The sequence below is a fragment of the Balaenoptera physalus genome (genome assembly GCF_965194825.1).
Source record: "Balaenoptera physalus genome assembly, chromosome: 4".
Classification (NCBI taxonomy): Eukaryota; Metazoa; Chordata; class Mammalia; order Artiodactyla; family Balaenopteridae; genus Balaenoptera; species Balaenoptera physalus.
The window spans coordinates 90830912-90851320 of NC_138891.1; the positions used below are offsets into that span (position 1 = coordinate 90830912).

Sequence of the window (20409 nt, forward strand, 5' to 3'; positions counted from 1 at the left end):
TATAATTTACAAACCACTTTTTGTCCTCTGGCCCTCAACCACGTATCTAGGCCAAATTCCTGTTTTCAAAGTTTCGCCAACATGCATTATCTTTTTTTTTGCACACCAATTCAAGCTGCTGGAATTGAATCTGCTTTCAGATTTGGCCTGCCTGGTCTTCTCTTGGGAGGCATTAACACATGACTGACAAGTTAATAGAGGGCAGAAATTGATTGCAGAGGTTTGGGTGTAGAATATGGATTTTATTTTGGCTCGTTTACAAGTATGCTGTAAGCCGTAAGAGTAAACTGTGAATATTGGTCACTTATTTTCTAAAGCCTTGTGGATTTCTTTAAGCTGTTTAACTGATGGTTTTCCCACTGCAGATATGCTCCTGGTGTCTGAAAATCCCTCTGACTTTCACTTTTGCTCTCATGGAGCAGTTGCTCTGGAGAGCTTGGATGATGCTGAAGAATTGCTGGCCACAGATGTAAGGCTTGTTAGTTATCAAAGTCTGGTAATGGCAATGAGAAATGAAAGAAAGCATCTCAGATCTCCTCTCTTCCAAAGGGTCCTGGAGAAGTGACCTTCCTTCCCCTGGGGGTGGAGAGTGGAAGGAGCCCCTCCAGGACGGTTTCTGTCCAAAGTTTTATACTTATTTATTTTGTCAATATAGTGACTTCGGTACATATGGAATAGTAGGAAGATGCTTCAACTCAGTGACAACCACTGTTTTTAGTCTTTTTTTCTATTTGGGATTGTTGTTACATAGTTGTTTTGGTGGTTTTTTTTAAATCAAAGATTATAATTATACTGCATATGCTATGTGATATATAGTTTGCGTTTTTGATTATTCTTAAGCATTTTTAGTGTTATAACAAACTTCATAAACATTTAAATGGATACTTAATATTTTATCAGACATTAATTCTATAGTTTATTTAATCATTCTCCTACTGTTAGACTCAAGGTTGTGGGTTTTTTTTTTTTTTTCCTACTGTGGTGAATGTCTTTGTTGGTGAGTGCTTTTTCTATATATCAGAGTCACCTTATGCTAGATTCCTAAAAGTGAAATTACTAGGTAGGATTATGAATTTTTTATAGTCTCTTGATACATATTCTAAATTAACCACTAGAAAGATTGTACCGATTTCCATCCTCCTGGAGTGTGTGAGAACACACTTCTTACCATGTGCAGTGGCTTCCTAGGATGCTGTTCTTTGGTGACATGGTTTTTCTTTTCTTAAATACTTCCTTTTGCCAGTCTTTAAAATGTATCTGGAATAAAGTTGGGAGAACATATGGGATCCCAGAAATAAGCAACCTATCAGATATGGTGCTACTTTCTTCCATAACCATGAAAGGCAAAATAATTTAGCTCATATAGCCAGTTAATGATAGATTATTGGAAAGGAGAGGATGGGGGCAGGGCAGCCGAAGAAAGTTCTAAAACTACTGGAAATTAAACAAGTCAAGTCATAAGCCTTCCTAATTCTCTTTTAAAGGGATAAGCAGACTGCGGGTGACCAAGCACCAACAGGGCCAATTTGCATTGCTTTGAACAGAGCTGTCACACTTCACTTCAGGGCTGTGGTGATCTGTCTTCCTGGCAGCCCACAGCCCACTGAGTGGAGGGAGGTGTGACACACAGCGGGGGTGAGGTGCTTACTGCAGCCATTAGGCAAATGAAGACTTGGCCATCTGCTTCGCTTTTTACAGCAAGCCATGGACATTTTGGGCTTTCTTCCTGATGAGAAGTACGGATCCTATAAACTCACTGGAGCCATCCTGTACTTCGGAAACATGAAATTTAAACAGAAACCCAGAGAAGAGCAAGTAGAAGCAGATGGCACAGAAAGTAAGGATTACTTTAAAGACATGGCATGTATGCTCTTCAAATCCCTGACCCCAGCCCTGCTCCCCTTTTCCTTGCACTTAACTTCACCTCTTAGTTTTTGGAAAATGTTGAAATTAATCAGCAATCTCCCTCAGTTGCTGTTCCCCCAAATTATTCTCTCAGCCACCATTCTGAATTAGAATCCTTGTATCTCAGGATAAGACACATTCCTTAATTAATTATTGATGATGCCAGTAAATTTGCTAAACTTGGGTGACATAGGATTGACTAAGACGTAGCCTGCCTTCAGCATATAGACTATTGAGAAAAACAGAAAAAGGAACAAATTACCATGAGATGTACGAAGTGACATAATGAAGGTGTGAACAAAGATCTGTAGAATTCCAAAGCAGGAGTTTCCACTGGGTTGAAAACAAAATGGCTTCTTTTCCCTTTGTTTTTTATTCATATTCTAAAAATCTATAGTCATGCCTGCTTACCAAAAAGATCTATAATGAGTTATCTGTCTAGAATGATCATCAAAATAGAAAATCACAATTATGAAAAGAAGGAATCATAGTCATAATTATTTCATTTAATATTAAAATTCCTGGCAATTGCAACAAAAAACATTCATTCAAATCTTTCAACAAATAATTTTTAAAATTTTATATTTTTAATTGTGGAAAAATATATACAACATAAAATTTTACCCATTTTAACTGTACATATTAGTGGCATTAAGTACTTTCACATTGTTGTGCAACCATCACCACTATTCATCTCCAGAACTTTCTCATCATCCCAAACTGAAACTTTATACCCATAAAACAATAATTTCCTATTACCCCCTACCCCTAACCCCTGGAAAATTTTAGTCTACTTTCTGTCTCTATGAATTTGACTACTCTGGGTACCTCATATAAGTGCATTCATACAATATATATTGTCCTTTTGTGTCTGGTCTATTTCACTTAGCTCCATGTCTTCAAGACTTGTTGTTACTAAGCGTCAGAATTTCATTCCTTTCTAAGGCTGCATAACATTCTATCATATGTATATTCTACTTTTTGTTTATCCATTCATCTCTTTATAAACACTTGAGTTACTTCTACTTTTCACTAGTGTGAATAATGCTGCTGTGAACATTAATATTCAAATATCTGTTTGAGTCTGTGTTTTCACTTCTTTTGTGTATATACCTAGAAGTGGAATTGCTGGATTAAATGGAAATTCTATGTTTAATTTTTTAAGGAACCACCATATTGTTTTCCATGGTGGCTGCACCATTTTCCATCGTCACCAGCAATGCACAAGGGTTCCAATTTTTCTACATCCTCACCAACACTTGTTGTTTTCTGTGTTTTTTTTTGTTTTTGTTTTTTGCTTTTTTTTGATAAGAGCCATCTTAATGGGTATAAGATGGTGGTGTCTCATTGTGTGTTTTTTTTTAAAATAGATCTTTATAGGAGTATAATTGCTTCACAATACTGTGTTAGTTTCTGTTGTACACCAAGGTGAATGAGACATATGCATACATATATCCCCATATCCCCTCCCTCTTGAGCCTCCCTCCCATCCTCCCTATCCCACCCCTTTAGGTCATTGCAAAGCACCAAGCTGATCTCCCTGTGCTATGCTGCTGCTTCCCACTAACTAACTGTTTTACATTCGGTAGTGTATATATGTTGATGCTACTCTCACTTCACCCCAGATTCCCCCTCCTACCTGTGTCCTCAAGTCCATTCTCTATGACTACATCTTTATTCCTGCCCTGCAACTAGGTTCATCAGTACTTTTTTCTTTTTTAAGATTCCATATATATGTGCTAGCATACAGTATTTATTTTTCTCTTTCTGACTTACTTCACTCTGTATGACAGACTCTAGGTCCATCCACTTCACTACAAATAATTCAATTTCGTTTCTTTTTATGGCTGCGTAATATTCCATTGTATATATGTGCCACATCTTCTTTAGCCATTCATCTGTTGATGGACATTTAGGTTGCTTCCATGTCCTGGCTATTGTAAATAGTGCTGCAATGAACATTGTGGTACATGTCTCTTTTTGAATTATGGTTTTCTCAGGTATATGTCCAGTAGTGGGATTGCTGGGTCATATGGTAGTTATTTTTAGTTTTTTAAGGAACCTCCACACTGTTCTCCATAGTGGCTGTATCAATTTACATTCCCACCAACAGTGCAGGAGGGTTCCCTTTTCATCATACCCTTTCCAGCATTTATTGTTTCTAGATTTTTTGATAATGGCCATCCTGACCAGTATGAGGTGATACCTCATTGTAGTTTTGATTTGCATTTCTGTAATAATTAGTGATGTTGAGCATCTTTTCATGTGCCTCTTGGCCATCTGTATGTCTTCCTTAGTGAAATGTCTATTTAGGTCTTCCACCCATTTTTTAATTGTATTGTTTGGTTTTTTTTGATATTGAGCTCCATGAACTGTTTGTATATTTTTGAGATTAATCCTTTGTCTTTTGTTTCATTTGCAAATATTTTCTCCCATTCTGAGGGTTGTCTTTTTGTCTTGTTTATGGTTTCCTTTGCTGTGCAAAAGCTTTTAAGTTTAATTAACTCCCATTTGTTTATTTTTGCTTTTATTTCCATTACTCTAGGAGGTGGGTCAAAAACGATCTTGCTGTAGTTTATATCAAAGAGTTTTTTCCCTATATTTTCCTCTAAGAGTTTTATAGTGTCTGGTCTTACATCTAGGTCTTTAATCCATTTGGAGTTTATTTTTGTGTATGGTGTTATGTAGTGTTCTAATTTCATTCTTTTACATGTAGCTGTCAAGTTTTCCCAGCACCACTTATTGAAGAGGCTGTCTTTTCTCCATTATATGTTCTTGCCTCCTTTGTTGTAAATTAGGTGATCATATGTATGTGGGTTTATCACTGGGCATTCTATCCTGTACCATTGATCTATATTTCTGTTTTTGTGCCAGTGCCATACTGTCTTGATTACTGTAGCTTTGTGGTATAGTTTGAAGTCAGGGAGCCTGATTCCTCCAACTCCGTTTTTCTTTCTCAAGATTGCTTTGGCTATTCGTGGTATTTTGTGTTTCCATACGAATTGTACCATTTTTTGTTCTAATTCTGTGAAGATTGCCATTGGTAGTTTGATAGGGATTGCATTGAATCTGTACATTGCTTTGGGTAGTGTAGTCATTTTCACAATGTTGATTCTTCCAATCCAAGAACATGGCATATTTCTCCTTCTGTTTATGTCATCTTTGATTTCTTTTATCAGTGTTTTATAGTTTTCTGAGTACAAGTCTTTTGCTTCCTTAGGCAGGTTTATTCCTAGGTATTTTATTCTTTTTACTGTGATGGGAAATGGGATTATTTCCTTAATTTCTCTTCCTGATTTTTCATTGTTGGTGTATAAGAATGCCAGAGATTTCTGTGCATTAATTTGTGTCCTGCAACCTTACCAAATTCACTGATTAGTTCTAGTAGTTTCCTGGTGGCATCTTCAGGATTTTCTATGTATAGTATTATGTCGTCTGCAAACAGTGACAGTTTTACTTCTTTTCCAATTTGTATTCTTTTTATTTCTTTTTCTTCTCCAATTGCCATGGCTAGGCCTTCTAAAACTATGTTGAATAAGAGTGGCGAGAGTGGACATCCTTGTCTTGTTCCTGATCTTAGTGGAAATGCTTTCAGTTTTTCACCATTGAGTATGATACTTGCTGTGGGTTTGACGTATATGGCCTTTATTATGTTGAGGTAGGTTCCCCCTATGCCCACTTTCTGGAGAGTTTTTATCATAAATGGGTGTTGAATTTTGTCAAAAGCTTTTTCTTCATCTGTTGAGATGATCATATGGTTTCTATTCCTTAATTTGTTAATGTGGTGTATCACATTGATTGATTTGAGTATATTGAAGAATCCTTGCATCCCTGGGATAAATCCCACTTGATCATGGTGTATGATGCTTTTAATGTGTTGTTGGATTCTGTTTGCTAGTACTCTGTTCAGGAGTTTTGCATCTATGTTCATCAGTGATATTGGTCTATAATTTTCTTATTTTGTGATATCTTTGTCTGGTTTTGGTATCAGGGTGATGGTGGCTTCATAGAATGAATTTGGAAGTGCTTCTCCTCCTGCAATTTTTTGGAAGAGTTTGAGAAGGATGGGTGTTAGCTCTTCTCTAAATGTTTGATAGAATTCGCCTGTGAAGTGAATTCTATCTATCTGGTCCTGGACTTTTGTTTGTTGAAAGATTTTTAATTATGGTTTCAATTTCATTACTTGTGATATGTCTGTTTATATTTTCTAATTCTTCCTGGTTCAGTCTTGGAAAATTGTACCTTTCGAAGAATTTGTCCATTTCTTCATGGTTGTCCATTTTATTGACATATAGTTATTTGTAGTAGTCTCTTATAATTCTTTGTACTTCTGCAGTGTCAGTTGTGATTTCTCCTTTTTCATTTCTAATTTTATTGATTTGCATCCTCTCCCTTTTTCTTGATGAGTCTGGCTAAGGGTTTATCAATTTTGTTTGTTTTCTCAAAGAACCAGATTTTAGTTTTATTGATCTTTGCTATTGTTTTCTTATTGTTTCTATTTCATTTATTTCTGCTCTGATCTTTATGATTTCCTTCCTTCTACTGACTTTGGGTTTTCTTTGTTCTTTTTCTCTAGTTGTTTTAAGTGTAGGGTTAGATTGTTTATTTGAGATTTTTCTTGTTTCTTGAGGTGAGATTGAATTGCTATAAACTTCCTTCTTAGAACTGTTTTTGCTGTGTTCCATAGGTTGGATCATCTTTTCATTGTCATTTGTTCCTTTGTATTTTTTTATTTCTTCTTTGATTTCTTCAGTGATCACTTGGTTATTTAGTAGTGTACTGTTTAACCTCCATGTATTTGTGTTTTTTATAGTTTTTTTCCTGTAATTGATTTCCAATCTCATAGCATTGTTGTCAGAAAAGAAGCTTCATACGATTTCAATTTTATTAAATTTTCTGAGGCTTGATTTGTGACCCATGATATGATCTATCCTGGAGAATGTTCTGTGTGCACTTGAGAAGAAAGTGTATCCTGCCACTTTTGGGTGAAATGTTCTATAAATACCAGTTAAATCTATCTGGTCTATTGTGTCATTTAAAGCTTGTGTTTCCATATTTATTTTCATTTTGGATGATCTGTCCATTGGTGAAAGTGGGGTGCTAAAGTCTCCTACTATTATTGTGTTACTGTCGATTTCACCTTTCATGGTTGTTAGCATTTGCCTTATGTATTGAGGTGCTCCTATGTTGGGTGCATATATATTTATAATTGTTATATCTTCTTCTTGGATTGATCCCTTGATCATTATGTAGTGTCCTTCCTTGTCTCTTGTAACATTCTTTATTTTAAAGTCTATTTTATCTGATATGAGTATAGCTACTCCAGCTTTCTTTTGATTTCCATTTGCATGGAATATCTTTTTCCATCCCTTCACTTTCAGTCTGTATGTGTCCCTACACCTGAAGTGGGTCTCTTGTAGACAGCGTATATATGGGTCTTGTTTTTGTATCCATTCATCCAGTCTGTGTCTTTTGGTTGGCGCATTTAATCCATTTACATTCAAGGTTATTATCGATATGTATATTCCTATTACCATTTTCTTAATTGTTTTGGGCTTGTTTTTGTGAGTCTTTTTCTTCTCTTGTGTTTCCCGCCTAGAGAAGTTTCTTTAGCATTTGTTGTAAAGCTGGTTTGATGGTGCTGAATTCTCTTAACTTTTGCTTGTCTGAAAAGCTTTTGATTTCTCCGTCAAATCTGAATGAGATTCTTGCTGGGTAGAATAATCTTGTTTGTAGGTTTTTCTCTTTAACACTTTAAGTATATCTTGCTACTCCCTTCTGGCCTGCAGAGTTTCTGCCGAAAAATCAGCTGATAACCTTATGGGGATTCCTTTGTATGTTATTTTTTGTTTTTCCCTTGCTGCTTTTAATACTTTTTCTTTGAATTTAATTTTTGTTAGTTTGATTAATATGTGTCTTGGTGTGTTTCTCCTAGGGTTTATCCTGTATGGGACTCTCTGTGCTTCCTGGACTTAGATGACTCTTTCTGTTCCCATGTTATGGAAGTTTTAGACTATAATCTCTTCAAATATTTTCTCAGACCCTTTCTTTTTCTTTTCTTCTTCTGAGACCCCTATAATTCGAATGTTGGTGCATTTAGTGTTGTCCCAGAGGTCTCTGAGATTGTCTTCAATTCTTTTCATTCTTTTTTCTTTATTCTGCTCCTCGGCAGTTATTTCCAGCATTTTGTCTCTAGCTCACTTATTCTTTCTTCTGCCTCCGTTATTCTGTTATTGATTCCTTCTAATGTATTTTTCATTTCAGTTATTGTGTTGTTCATCTCTGTTTGTTTGTTCTTTAGTTCTTCTAGATCTTTGTTAAGGATTTCTTGTATTTTCTCATTCTGTGCCTCCATTCTATTTCTGAGATTCTGGATCATCTTTATTATCATTACTCTGAATTCTTTTTCAGGTAGATAGCGTATTTCCTGTTCATTTATTTGGTCTTGTAGGTTTTTACCTTGCTCCTTCATCTGTGACATATTTTTTTGCCATCTCATTTTTTTTTTTTTTTTTTTTTTTTTAATGAGTGGGATTGTGTTCCTGTCTTACTTGTTGTTTGGCCTTAGGCTTCCAACACTGGAGTTAGTAGGCTGTTGGGTAGAGCTGGGTCCTGGTGCTGAAATGAAGATCTCTGTGAGACCTCATTCTGATGAATATTCCCTGGGGTCTCAGGTTCTCTGTTAGTTCAGTGGTTCAGACTCAGAGCTCTCACCATAGGAGCTTCAGCCCAAACTGCTGCTTGCAAACCAAGATCTCGCAAGCCACATGGGGTGGCAAAAAAAAAAAAAAGAGAGAGTACAATAACAAAGTAAAAAACAAATTTAGACTAGAAAACTAACAGATATATTAGAAAGAATATAAAAATAAAAACATAGATGAATCTACAACCGGAAGGTACAACCGTACCATGATAGTAAAAAAAGAGGAGAAGGGAAAAGAAAAACAAAAAAGAAAAAGAAAAAGAAAAAAAAAAACAAGGATGGGGGAGGAAGGCCTTAGCTGTAGAAGGTGGGGCCTAAGCAAGGGCGAGGTTTGGGCAGTGGGTGGGGTGTATGCTTAGGACCCACAGGGCTAGAAAATGCCCTGGGGGCTGTGGAGGGGGTTGGGGCTTAGACTCAACAGAACAGAAGAGGCCCAGGCATGCCTCCCACCCCCATCTCAGAGGGCAGGGACCTCACCTAGGAGCCCAGCAGGCTTTCTGGTTTCAAGTGGGTGAGACAAATGCCCTCTGCTCCTCTACTGCTCCTCCTGGAGGGCCCCTCCCACCTGCCTCTCCTGATCTCCTGACCTCCCTCCTATGTCCCCAGGACCAATGTGGCCAGGGGGAGGGGGGGCGCCCTGAAGGGCAGGGGACCAGCCTGGGAGCCCAGCAGGCTCCCCAGGCCTGAGTGGCTGGGGCAATCGCCCCCTCTCCTGCTCCTCCTGGAGGGCCTCTCCCACCTGCCTCTCCTGATCTCCCCAGCCTCAGGGTCACTGATCCTGTCTGGCCTCCACTTCTCCTCCCCCCTCAGTACCCCCACATCCTACCAGTTCACTTGGGGGTTCCTCCCGTCTCCTTGGGCATCAGGGTCCCCCACCAGCAGCCAGCAGGTGCCCTAGTTGTGGGGAGACATGCTCATTGTGGTTTTGAATTGCATTTCCTTGATGATTAGTGATGTTGAGTATCTTCATGTATTTATTAGACATTTGTATATCTTCTTTGCAGAAATATCTATTCAATTCCTTTGCCCATTTTTTGGTTGCATTGTTTGTTTTTTTATTGTTTAACAAATAATTTTGGGGGGCAGTCTGTGTGGGGGACTATTCCTGGTGCTAGAGATATACCTATGAACAAGATATAATCCCTGTCTTGATTGTCTAGTGTGGGAGATAGAAAATATATACATAAATGGACAAATATGCATGAAGTCAGAATGAAAAAATTAAAACAGAGTAAAAGAATAAAAAATAATAAGAGTTGGGGGTTATCGTTGATAGTGTGGTCAGAAAGTCCACTCAGAGAAGAGGACACTTGAGCTCCGAGGAAAATACAGTAAGGAAATGTGCCCTGAATATTGTGTAAACATCTTCTATATTAATATATTAATATATGCTTTCATGGCATCTTGCTGCCTTATTTTGCTGTTTTTGTCCTTGTTCATTTTTATGCTTTTCCAATGCTTTGAAACAAAGTTTTTAAAATTATTTTTATTACAAAAGCAAGGCACAGTTATTAATTAGAAAATACAGATAAGCAAATGAAGCAAAGCATCTCATACAGTCTCCATGGTGGTTCCTTCTCAGGTTCTTTACTGGAGCGTCCTCATCTTCCTTACTTCTAACTGCTATAGGGCTGCTGAGTTCAACTCTTGAAACTTTTCTCTGCTCATTTCTTAGTTGATCATCTCAAACTCAACATGTATAGAACTGAACTCTTCATCTCTTCCTGCCCCTTCATTTCTCAGTCTTCTTAATAAATGTCAACTGGATTCTCCTGACTCAAATCTTAGAGTCATCCTGAACTCCTCTCTTTCTTGTTGTCTCTACCTTTAAATATATGTAAAACTCACAACTACCCACAATCACCATGTTCACTGCCACCACTTAGCCTGAGCCACCATTTCTCACCAGACTGTTGTGATAACCTCCTTACTGATCTCCCTGTCTCCACCCTCATCCCATCACTGTAGTTCTACATATTGCAGCCAGCAGTGATCCTTTCATAGTGTAAACCAGCCCATGTTCCCTCCTTGGCGCTAGGTTCATACGTGGCTTCCATTTTACTCAAAATAAACCCTCAATCCTCATCATAGCCTCCTTCTGTTACCTCTCTAAATCTCTCTCTGATCCCATCTCCATATTATGCTTGATAATATGAAATTTATACTTGGTCTTTGTCCCAATATCTGGCACAGAGCTCTTAATTTGGAATTTCTTGAGTGATGAGAGCCATAAAGGTGTCTTTTATGTTAACAAGGTGACTTTTGGACTGTACCTATGGATAGGGTCTTGTCACCACAAGAACTAACCCTGTGATTAGAGAGTTGGAACTTTCAATCCCACCCCTGTCAGAGCAGAGGAGCAGGGCTAGAGATTGAGTTCAATCACCAGTGGCCAATAATTCAATCAACCATGCCTATGTAATGAAGCCTAAAAAATAAAATCTTAAAAGGACAGTGTTCAGAGATCTTCTTGGTTGCTGAACATGTGGAGATTTGGGGAAACTGGCATCCTTAGAGAAGACGTGGAAGCTCTGTACCCTTTACTCATACCTTGCCCTATGCATCTTTCCCATTTGGCTATTCCCAATTTATATTCTTTTACAATAAATCATTGATCTAATAAGTAAAGTGTCTTTCTGAGTTCTGTGAGCCTCTAGCAAATTAATTGAACCCAAGGAGGGTGTTGTTGGAACCTCCAATCTGTAGCTGGTCGGTCAGTAGCCTAAGTGACAACCTGGACTCACAATTGGCATCTGAATTGGGGGAAGCAGTCTTGTAGGACTGAACTCTTAACCTGTGGAATCTGATGCTATCTCCAGGTAGTTAGTGTAAGAATTGAGACATCCAGCCGGTGCCACAGAACTGCCTAGCGTGGACCCACGCACCTCAGTGGAATCAGGTGCAGAGCCCCCACCTACCCTTTCCCCATTCTCTCACTCCCCTCACTCAGCCCACGGGTCTCTTGGCTCTTCTGGGATCATTCAAGCTCTCCTGTTGCAGGACATTTTCACAAACTCCTCCTTCTATCTGGAACTCTTCCTAGGTATCCTCATGGCTGACTCCCTCACTTTGTCAAGGTGCCTTCTTGGATGTTACGTTATCAGAAAACCCTTCCATGACTGACCCCACCTCCTTCTCATCATTCTCTATCTCCTTACCCTGAATATTTTTGTTTGTGTCATTCATACAGCTGTTTTTTATTGGGTGTCCTACTCCCCAGTCTCCATCAGATGTAAGCTCCATAGGAGCAGGGGCCTAATATGCTGTGCACTGTTGTATTTCTAGGTTTTAATACAGTGCCTGGCACTGTATCATAATAGCCCTTACCATAGTAGTAAATAATTATTTGTTAAATGAATCCTACCCACTCAGGGACATAGGACACATCCTTTGTGTTTTTCTAGTTGAGTGACTTTCTCACTATGCTCACCAATATTAGCAGTTACAATTTTCCTCCTGCCAGTTAACCAGATTTTATTTTATATTTAAGTATTAATAAAGTTAACATTTTTGTAGGTTATTACCTATTTGTATTGTTTCTTTTTTGAATTTTTGTTTCCATTGTTAGCCCATTTTTTAAATTGAGGTATGGGGTTTTTCTTGATTTCTAAGGGCTCTTAATATTGGTATATTAAGCACTGGTAATTTTCCTCCCAGTCATTTAAGAAGGAATTGAAGGAGCTGGACAGATGGAGAAGGGGATGGAAAGGGGGAAGGGCCCCAAACCTAAGGGGACATCCTTGCCTTTACCTCCTTCTTGAGTCCCAACCCCATATTTCTAACTTCCTACTGCATATTCTCCTGCTACCCTAAACCCTGCATGGCTAAAACTCAGTGTATCATCTCGTCCCCCAAGTGATGTCTTCCTGTTGACTTTTCTATTCATATTCACGGTACTGCTCTTCTCTCTGCTTCTCAGGTTAGAAACCTCTTGGTCATGTTTCTCAGTCTCTCTTTTTCCCTTTCCCGTTCCTAGTTTAGACTTTCAGCACTTTTGCACTCCAGTGTTCCACAGTGGGTTCACTTTCTCTGTAATCTCCTCACTCTCGTCTGTTTTGCATGCTTCCACAACATTAATCGTTCTGAAGCCTGACTCTTATTATGCCATTTCTCTGCTAACAGCCCTTTAAAATATCTCCATTATTTAATTAATACCTTACAGTGGCATCAGATGTCTCCTGCGACCACAAATCACCCACATTTCTGTTTATCTCACTTCCTAACTTGTTGGTCCTATCCACCGTCTTTGACCATTGCTGCACTGCCTGCCTCTGGGCCTTTAAGTCATGCTGTTCCCTGTCTCAGAAATGCTTGTTCTCCCATACTTGCCCATCAAAACCCTTCTCATCCTTCAAGGCTCAGATGAAATGCTGTTTCTTTCTTGAAGTCTTCCCTGGTCATGCAGTCCAGAAGGGATCTCTTTCTCTTTCAGACTTTCATGGTACTCATGATTTGTCTCTTATAGGCAGTTGTTTTATTGACTTGCTATTTTTGCCTGTGTTTTATTTACTCTCATGGATTATAAACTCCTTGACAGCAAGGATTTTTGTCTTGTTTATCTATCTTCTTACTATAGCATCTAGCACCAGGCCTTGCACATAACAAGTGCTCAGAAACTCAGTTCAATAAATTAAGGAAGTTTGAACAGCTCAGAAACCGTATTATAACCCTACATAAAAGACTAATTGAAGATCATTTTCAAAACCCTTTTTCACATTAGCCAGATTGTGGTTTGACAAAACTGGATTTTGTTTCTTTATATCTGGTTATTTACAGATCAGATAGAACTGGGATAGAATTGTCACACTGGAAAGGATTGCCTCTTGTTTTTCTCTACCTCCTTACCTGTTTTCAGGTGCAGTCAGACTTTGTTCTCTCCATCTTCTAAATGCACTTACCAAACCTGTCTACCCTTCTCTAGAGAGTAGTTCTCAAACTTGGTTGCACATCAGAATCACCTGGGGAGCTTTTTAATTCCTGAAGCTCAGGCCTCACCCAGACCAAAGGAAACCAATCTCTGAGGGAGGATGCAAGCATAAGGATTTGTTTTTATAACTTGCCAGGTGACCCCAATGTACAGACAAGGTTGAGGACCCTCTGAGAAGGACTGTTCTCAGACCCTCATGTGTATCAGAATCACCCGGCGAACATGCTAAAAAATGGGCCCAGACCCTAACCTTCTTCAGTGAGCTAGTCCTTTGTTCCTTTATGAGCTCTCCAGGCTATTCTAATCCACACCACCGTTTGAGAACCCCCTCTAGCTAAACCTCTTCCAGGTAATATCATAAAACCTAAGTTAAAATTCATGGTTTTATTCACAAGGTCCTAGAAAATGATGTTTATTGATGGGAATTTCATAAATCCTCTTTGGGGAACACATCAGGTTACATGTTGAAAATACATTTACAGATGATGCTGTCTTCATGATGGCATCTCCTAAATGTCAGAAGGACATTTATTCATAGATTTAACTTTTAATGCAAATGAAGTTTTTTTTTTTTTGGAATATGATGACAACTATTATTTTCTGTTAAAAAAAAAAAAAAAAAAGGAGAACGTGAGATGTCTAATGTACGCCTGTGGGATAAATCCACTACTCCTCTGTCTGCATATCCTTGAGTGTCTCTGGAGTAGGTGAGAAATAATTCTGTAATGTTGAAGGCTATTTCTGTTAGAGCTTAAGGTGGGATACTTTACAGAGAATTTTGGTTTCCTTTGTTCATGGATAAAAATAGACTCAAAGGACTGTCATTAACACTGGAAAAAGGTTGTATGAGATTGAGACTATCGTTACCTATATTGTCCATCTGAATGCTTCCAATGCATAGAAAATCGAACTCCTGTCTTTTTTTTTCCTGGACAGATATTGTGGAATTGTTCATTGTTCACATTGTTGGTTACTATTCATCTCTGCTCAGATTCATCAGGTACGTTGCATTTCTCCCTTCCTTTGAAATAGTTTCATTTTGGGTTAGATGCTCTTTAAAGTCTCTTCTGCTTCAAAAAGTCTATGATTCTGACCCATTGGCTTCTCAACTTGAAATAATCAGGCTTTTGTCTCCAAACATGGCACTCCTAGCAGGAATAACTCAGCATAGGATGAACATGTCTGCTTTACTTTTGATTTTTCCATTTATTTTCCCAAAAGGGCTTTGCATTTTGAAAGGTTTCATAGCAACTGAGTACCTAGACCATTATCATTGATATGGAGTAGGTGTAGAGCTTGTAGAAATGTATGTATAGTATACATTGATTTTAGTTAACAAGTAAATCAAACATTTCAAGCTTTTCAAGCTTTTGTGAAAATTTTAAAGGCTGACAGAAAGGAAATGGATACTGTTAGTACAAATGACATACAGCTCTCTAAATGTGTTTTGTTTTTACTTTATTCTCTATTTGTGGTTACTGCTCAGGAAATTTTGTACTTCTTAGTGAAGTAAGGAAAGACTGCATTTTCTTCTATACTAAGACATTAATTTTATGGAGTTACTACATCAGACATACTAGCATATCTCAGGATTCATTTAAAATGGAAGACAGCAGAGAGGTTCAGTTGAGTAAAATATTCCCTTTGTCTGATAACTGAAAACATCTGCAATTTGAAATGTGTTTATAACTTTTTGCCTGTGGCATTCTTTTGTGTTATTGTCATTTTTTAACACCTGGTGTGATACGTGTCTATTTGCTTTTCCTTCTGATAGCACTTCTTCTTCACTTCGTTCCTTAGAAGATAGAAGTGCTGTTTTATAAAAGTACAATTGTGTGGGTTGTAAGTATTCTTGTTAGGCAGCAGAGGGCACTATGGGGCCAAGACTTCACAGGAAAAGGAAAGGTTTCTGAAAGATACTGGGCAAGTGTTCTGGCTTCTGTTGATTGGCAGCTGTCTCGAATTATCCAATTACATGGTCCAAGTTCCGGTTTCATTGAAAGGATCTACAAATGTATATGTAGAAGGGGAAAATAGGCAAATAATGAAAATGAGATTTTTCATGTCCTTCAGATAAATAGTTCTTTTCAGAAGAGGGCCAGTATCAAGAAAAAGATTCTTTTTAAAAATTGAGTTACAATTCCCGTATTATAAAATTTATCCTTTTAAAATGCACAGTTCAGTGAGTTTAAGCATATTCACAATGTTGTGTGACTGTCACGCCTATCTAATTCCAGAACGTTTCATTACTCCAAAAAGAAATCCTGTACCTTAAAGTAGCTACTCCCCATTCCCTTCTCTCCTAGCCCCTGGCAACTACAAATCTACTTTCTGTCTCTATGGACTTGCCTATTCTGGACAGTTCATACAAATAAAATCATACAATATATGGCCTTTGTGTCAGGTTTCTTTCCCTTACTATAAAGTTTTCAAGCCTCATCCATGTTGTAGCATGCATCAATACTTCATTCCATTTTATGACTAAAAAAGTTCCATTGTATTAATATACCACATTTTGTTTATCCAGTCATCAGCTGATGGGCATTTGTGTTTTTTTCATGTTTTGACCATAATGAATAATGCTACTGGGAACATTTGTGTACAACTATTTTGTGTGAACGTACTTTTTATTTCTCTTGGGTGTATACCTAAGAGTGGAATTTCTGGGTCCTATAGTAACTATGTTTAACTTTTGAGTAGCTGCCAAATGGTTTTCTATAGCAGCTGTACCATTTTATATTCTAGTTGCGTATGAAGGTTCCAATTTCTCCACTTCTTCACCAAAACTCGTTATTGTCTGTCTTTTTGATTATAGCTATTCTAGTGGGTGTGAAGTGGTAGTTCATTGTGGTTTTGATTTGCATTTCCAAGAAATAGAGGCTTTTAAACATTTAGAATTCATGCATTTATTTCAAAACTACAATCTACCTTGCTATATCATTCTCAACAAACCATCCTTCCATCTTCTGGGTAGTCTATTGGGCTATAGTAGAATGAATTTTAATAGTGTTTTCCTTCCTCTCTCCCCCTCCCCACTTTCCTCCTTCTCTTTTTCTCTCTCCCTCCCTCCTTCCTTTCTTTTCCTTCCTTTCTTCTGACCAGATGCTGACAAAGCTGCTTTCCTCATGGGCGTTAACTCCTCTGAGCTGGTGAAGGGCTTGATCCATCCTAGAATCCAAGTTGGTAATGAATATGTTACTAGAGGTCAAAATGTAGAACAGGTAAGGTATTTCCAGAGCATTACGATTCTATGATCTTGTAATAATTGTAGATATATAGTATTTGTGTATTTTTCAACTTCTGATGATGTTTGCAACAAGAACTTCTATAAAAAAGTGACTTTGATAAGTATTCCAAATGTTTTCATCTGTGATGCACACCACAGTAAATGCTCTTGTGTTGAGTCTTTCTAGTCTGAAATATACCATTTGGACAGTTTTCCCTTAGGTAACAAGTCTCTTTGCAGATGCAGACAAGTCCTTTACTTGTTGTAATCAACATCTTTGTTGTCCAGCTAAGAAGTTTTTAAAGCTATTGGTTTCTGACATGAATAGAATTGGCAAATTGACATCTATCACCTATTTGGAATATTGACTTTTTAGGCAATCAGACACATTCATTAAGAGTTTCAGAACATATGCTGAAGTTAGCATTTGAAGAGAGGGGAACAATGAGAATAGAAGTGAGAGATGGAAGGTCATTTGGTTTTATTCAGTATTCAGGAGAATGTTTTAACTATAGAATAACAAGTGCTCTGAGGACTGCTGATTCTGAGGCTTTGCAATAGACAGTCCCAGAGCTGCCAGGTAATGAGACCATCTAAGTATGCTAGTGCATTTCAAAATAATAATTTACATCTGTTATGTGTTAGTATGAGATAGGCCATGCTGCAGTAATACACACACAGTAAAATCTCAGTGACAATAAAGTAGGCATTTATTTCTTACTCATACCAAGTCCAATACAGATTGGACCGCCTTCTTCAATTTTGTACTTAGGCCATCTGGAATGCATGGCCTCCCATGTTGCTGCACAGGGGAAAAGATGATTTGTGAAGAAAGTACACCCACTTTAAATGCTTGGAGCTAGAAGTGATATCACCTTTACTAATATTCTATTGGTGAGAATTAGTCAGATTCTCTCCTTAGCTACAGAGGGCCTGAGAAATGTAGTCGTTCTGGAAAGTGAAAGTGGTTTGATCACATATAATATGTATAAAGCATTCATATTATCTCCTTCCATTCCTACAACAATACTCAGAGGTAAGTAGGGCAGGGATACTTAACTTATGTTTCTTCCAGTTGGGGAAACCAAGAGTTAGGGAACATAAATAACATTCCAAAGGACACACAGCTAGTATTCAGGTGACGCTTAGACTGTCTTACTCTGAATCTTAAATCTGAAAATGAGATAGACAAATGTGAAAATTTGTGATAGAAGACAGTTATTTTGACTACAATAAACTCTCTTTCTTTTGGTTTATTAAGGCATCTGGTGTGACTATGTTATTTAAAACAGTTCAACAAGTAGTCAAAATCAATTTCCTAGTTCAGCTTACTCTATAAATCAATAATTCTTCCTCTACTGTAATACCAATTCTATGGGAATAATTTACTTACATTTTTGTCCTCTGTGGTAATCGGAGTTCCTTGAGGCCATGGACTGTATCTAATTCATCTTAGTACCTCAGCAACTAGCACAGTGCCCTGCAAGCAGTAGGTGCTCCATAAATGGTTGGTTTTTTCTTTTTTTTGCATCTTTATTGGAGTATAATTGTTGTACAATGTTGTGTTATTTCTGCTGTATAACAAAGTGAATCAGCTATATGTATACATATATCTCCATATCCCCTCCCTCTTGCACCTCCCTCACACACTCCCTATCCCACCCTTCTAGGTGGTCACAAAGCACTGAGCTGATCTCCCTGTGCTATGCAGCTGCTTCTCACTAGCTATCTATTTTACATTTGGTAGTGTATATAAGTCAATGCTACTCTATCACTTCGTCCCAGCTTCCCCTCCCACCCTCTGTGTTCTCAAGTCCATTCTCTATGTCTGTGTATTTATTCCTGTCCTGCCCCTAGGTTCATCAGAACCTTTTTTTTTTTTTTTTAGATTTCATATATATGTGTTAGCATACGGTATTTGTTTTTCTCTTTCTGACTTACTTCACTCTGTATGACAGATTCTACGTCCATCCACCTCACTACAAATAACTCAATTTCATTTCTTTTTTATGGTTGAGTAATATTCCATTGTATGTATGTACCACATCTTCTTTATCCATTCATCTGTCGATGGACACTTAGGTTGCTTCCATGCCCTGGCTATTGTAAATAGTGCTGCAAGGAACATTGTGGTACATGACTCTTTTTGAATTATGGTTTTCTCAGGGTATATGCCCAGTAGTGGGATTGCTGGGTTGTATGGTAGTTCTATTTTTAGTTTTTTAAGGAACCTCCATACTGTTCTCCATAGTGGCTGTAACAATTTACATTCCCACCAACAGTGCAGGAGGGTTCCCTTTTCATCATACCCTTTCCAGCATTTATTGTTTCTAGATTTTTTGATGATGGCCATTCAGACTGGTGTGAGGTGATATCTCATTGTAGTTTTGATTTGCATTTCTCTAATGATTAGTGATGTTGAGCGTCCTTTCATGTGTTTCTTGGCAATCTGTATATCTTTTTGGAGAAATGTCTATTTAGCTTTTCTGCCCATTTTTGGATTAAGTTGTTTGTTTTCTTGATATTGAGCTGCATGAGCTGCTTGTATATTTTGGAGATTAATTCCTTGTCAGTTGCTTCATTTGCAAATATTTTCTCCCATTCTGAGGGTGGTCTTTTTCTCTTGTTTATGGTTTCCTTTGCTGTGCAAAAGCTTCTGAGTTTCATTAGGTCCCATTTGTTTATTTTTGTTTTTATTTCCATTTCTCTAGGAGATGGGTCAAAAGGATCTTGCTGTGATTTATGTCATAGAGTGTTCTGCTCTGTTTTCCTCTAAGAGTTTTATAGTGTCTGGCCTTACATTTAGGTCTTTAATCCATTTTGAGTTTATTTTTGTATTTGGTGTTAGGGAGTGTTCTAATTTCATTCTTTTACATGTAGCTGTCCCGTTTTCCCAGCACCACTTATTGAAGAGGATGTCTTCTCCATTGTATATTCTTGCCTCCTTTATCAAAGATAAGGTGACCATATGTGTGTGAGTTTATCTCTGGGCTTTCTATTCTGTTCCATTGATCTATATTTCTGTTTTTCTGCCAGTGCCATACTGTTTTGATTACTGTAGCTTTGTAGTAGAGTCTGAAGTCATGAAGCCTGATTCCTCCAGTTCCACTTTTCTTTCTCAAGATTGCTTTGGCTATTCCCTTCTTTTGTGTTTCCATACAAATTGTGAAATTTTTTGTTCTAGTTCTGTGAAAAATTCCATTGTAGTTTGATAGGGATTGCATTGAATATGTAGACTGCTTTGGGTAGTATAGGCATTTTCACAGTGTTGATTCTTCCAATCCAGAAACATGGTATATCTCTCCATTTGTTTGTATCGTCTTTGATTTCTTTCATCAGTACCTTATAGTTTTCTGCATACAAGTTTTTTGCCTCCTTAGGCAGGTTTATTCCTAGGTATTTTATTATCTTCTGTTGCAATGGTAAATGGGAGTGTTTCCTTAATTTCTCTTTCAGATTTTTCATTGTTAGTATATAGATATGAGAGAGATTTCTGTGCATTAAGTTTGTATCCTGCTATTTTACCAAATTCATTGATTAGCTCTAGTAGTTTTGTGGTAGCATCTTTAGGATTCTTTATGTATAGTATCATGTCATCTGCAAACAGTGACAGTTTTACTTTTCCCATTTTGATTCCTTTTATTTCTT

At 37.7% G+C, this 20409-nt stretch overlaps 1 protein-coding gene across 1 annotated transcript in view; it reads left to right on the forward strand.

Annotated features, from left to right (window-relative positions):
- Positions 1-20409, forward strand: part of MYH15 (myosin heavy chain 15) — a gene marked incomplete at its 5' end in the record, with an annotated part of 275049 nt that overhangs the window by 25788 nt on the left and 228852 nt on the right. The window contains 3 exon segments of the mRNA XM_082460984.1: positions 366-469; positions 1699-1837; positions 16638-16756. Of these exon segments, the coding sequence (XP_082317110.1) occupies positions 366-469; positions 1699-1837; positions 16638-16756 (362 nt within the window).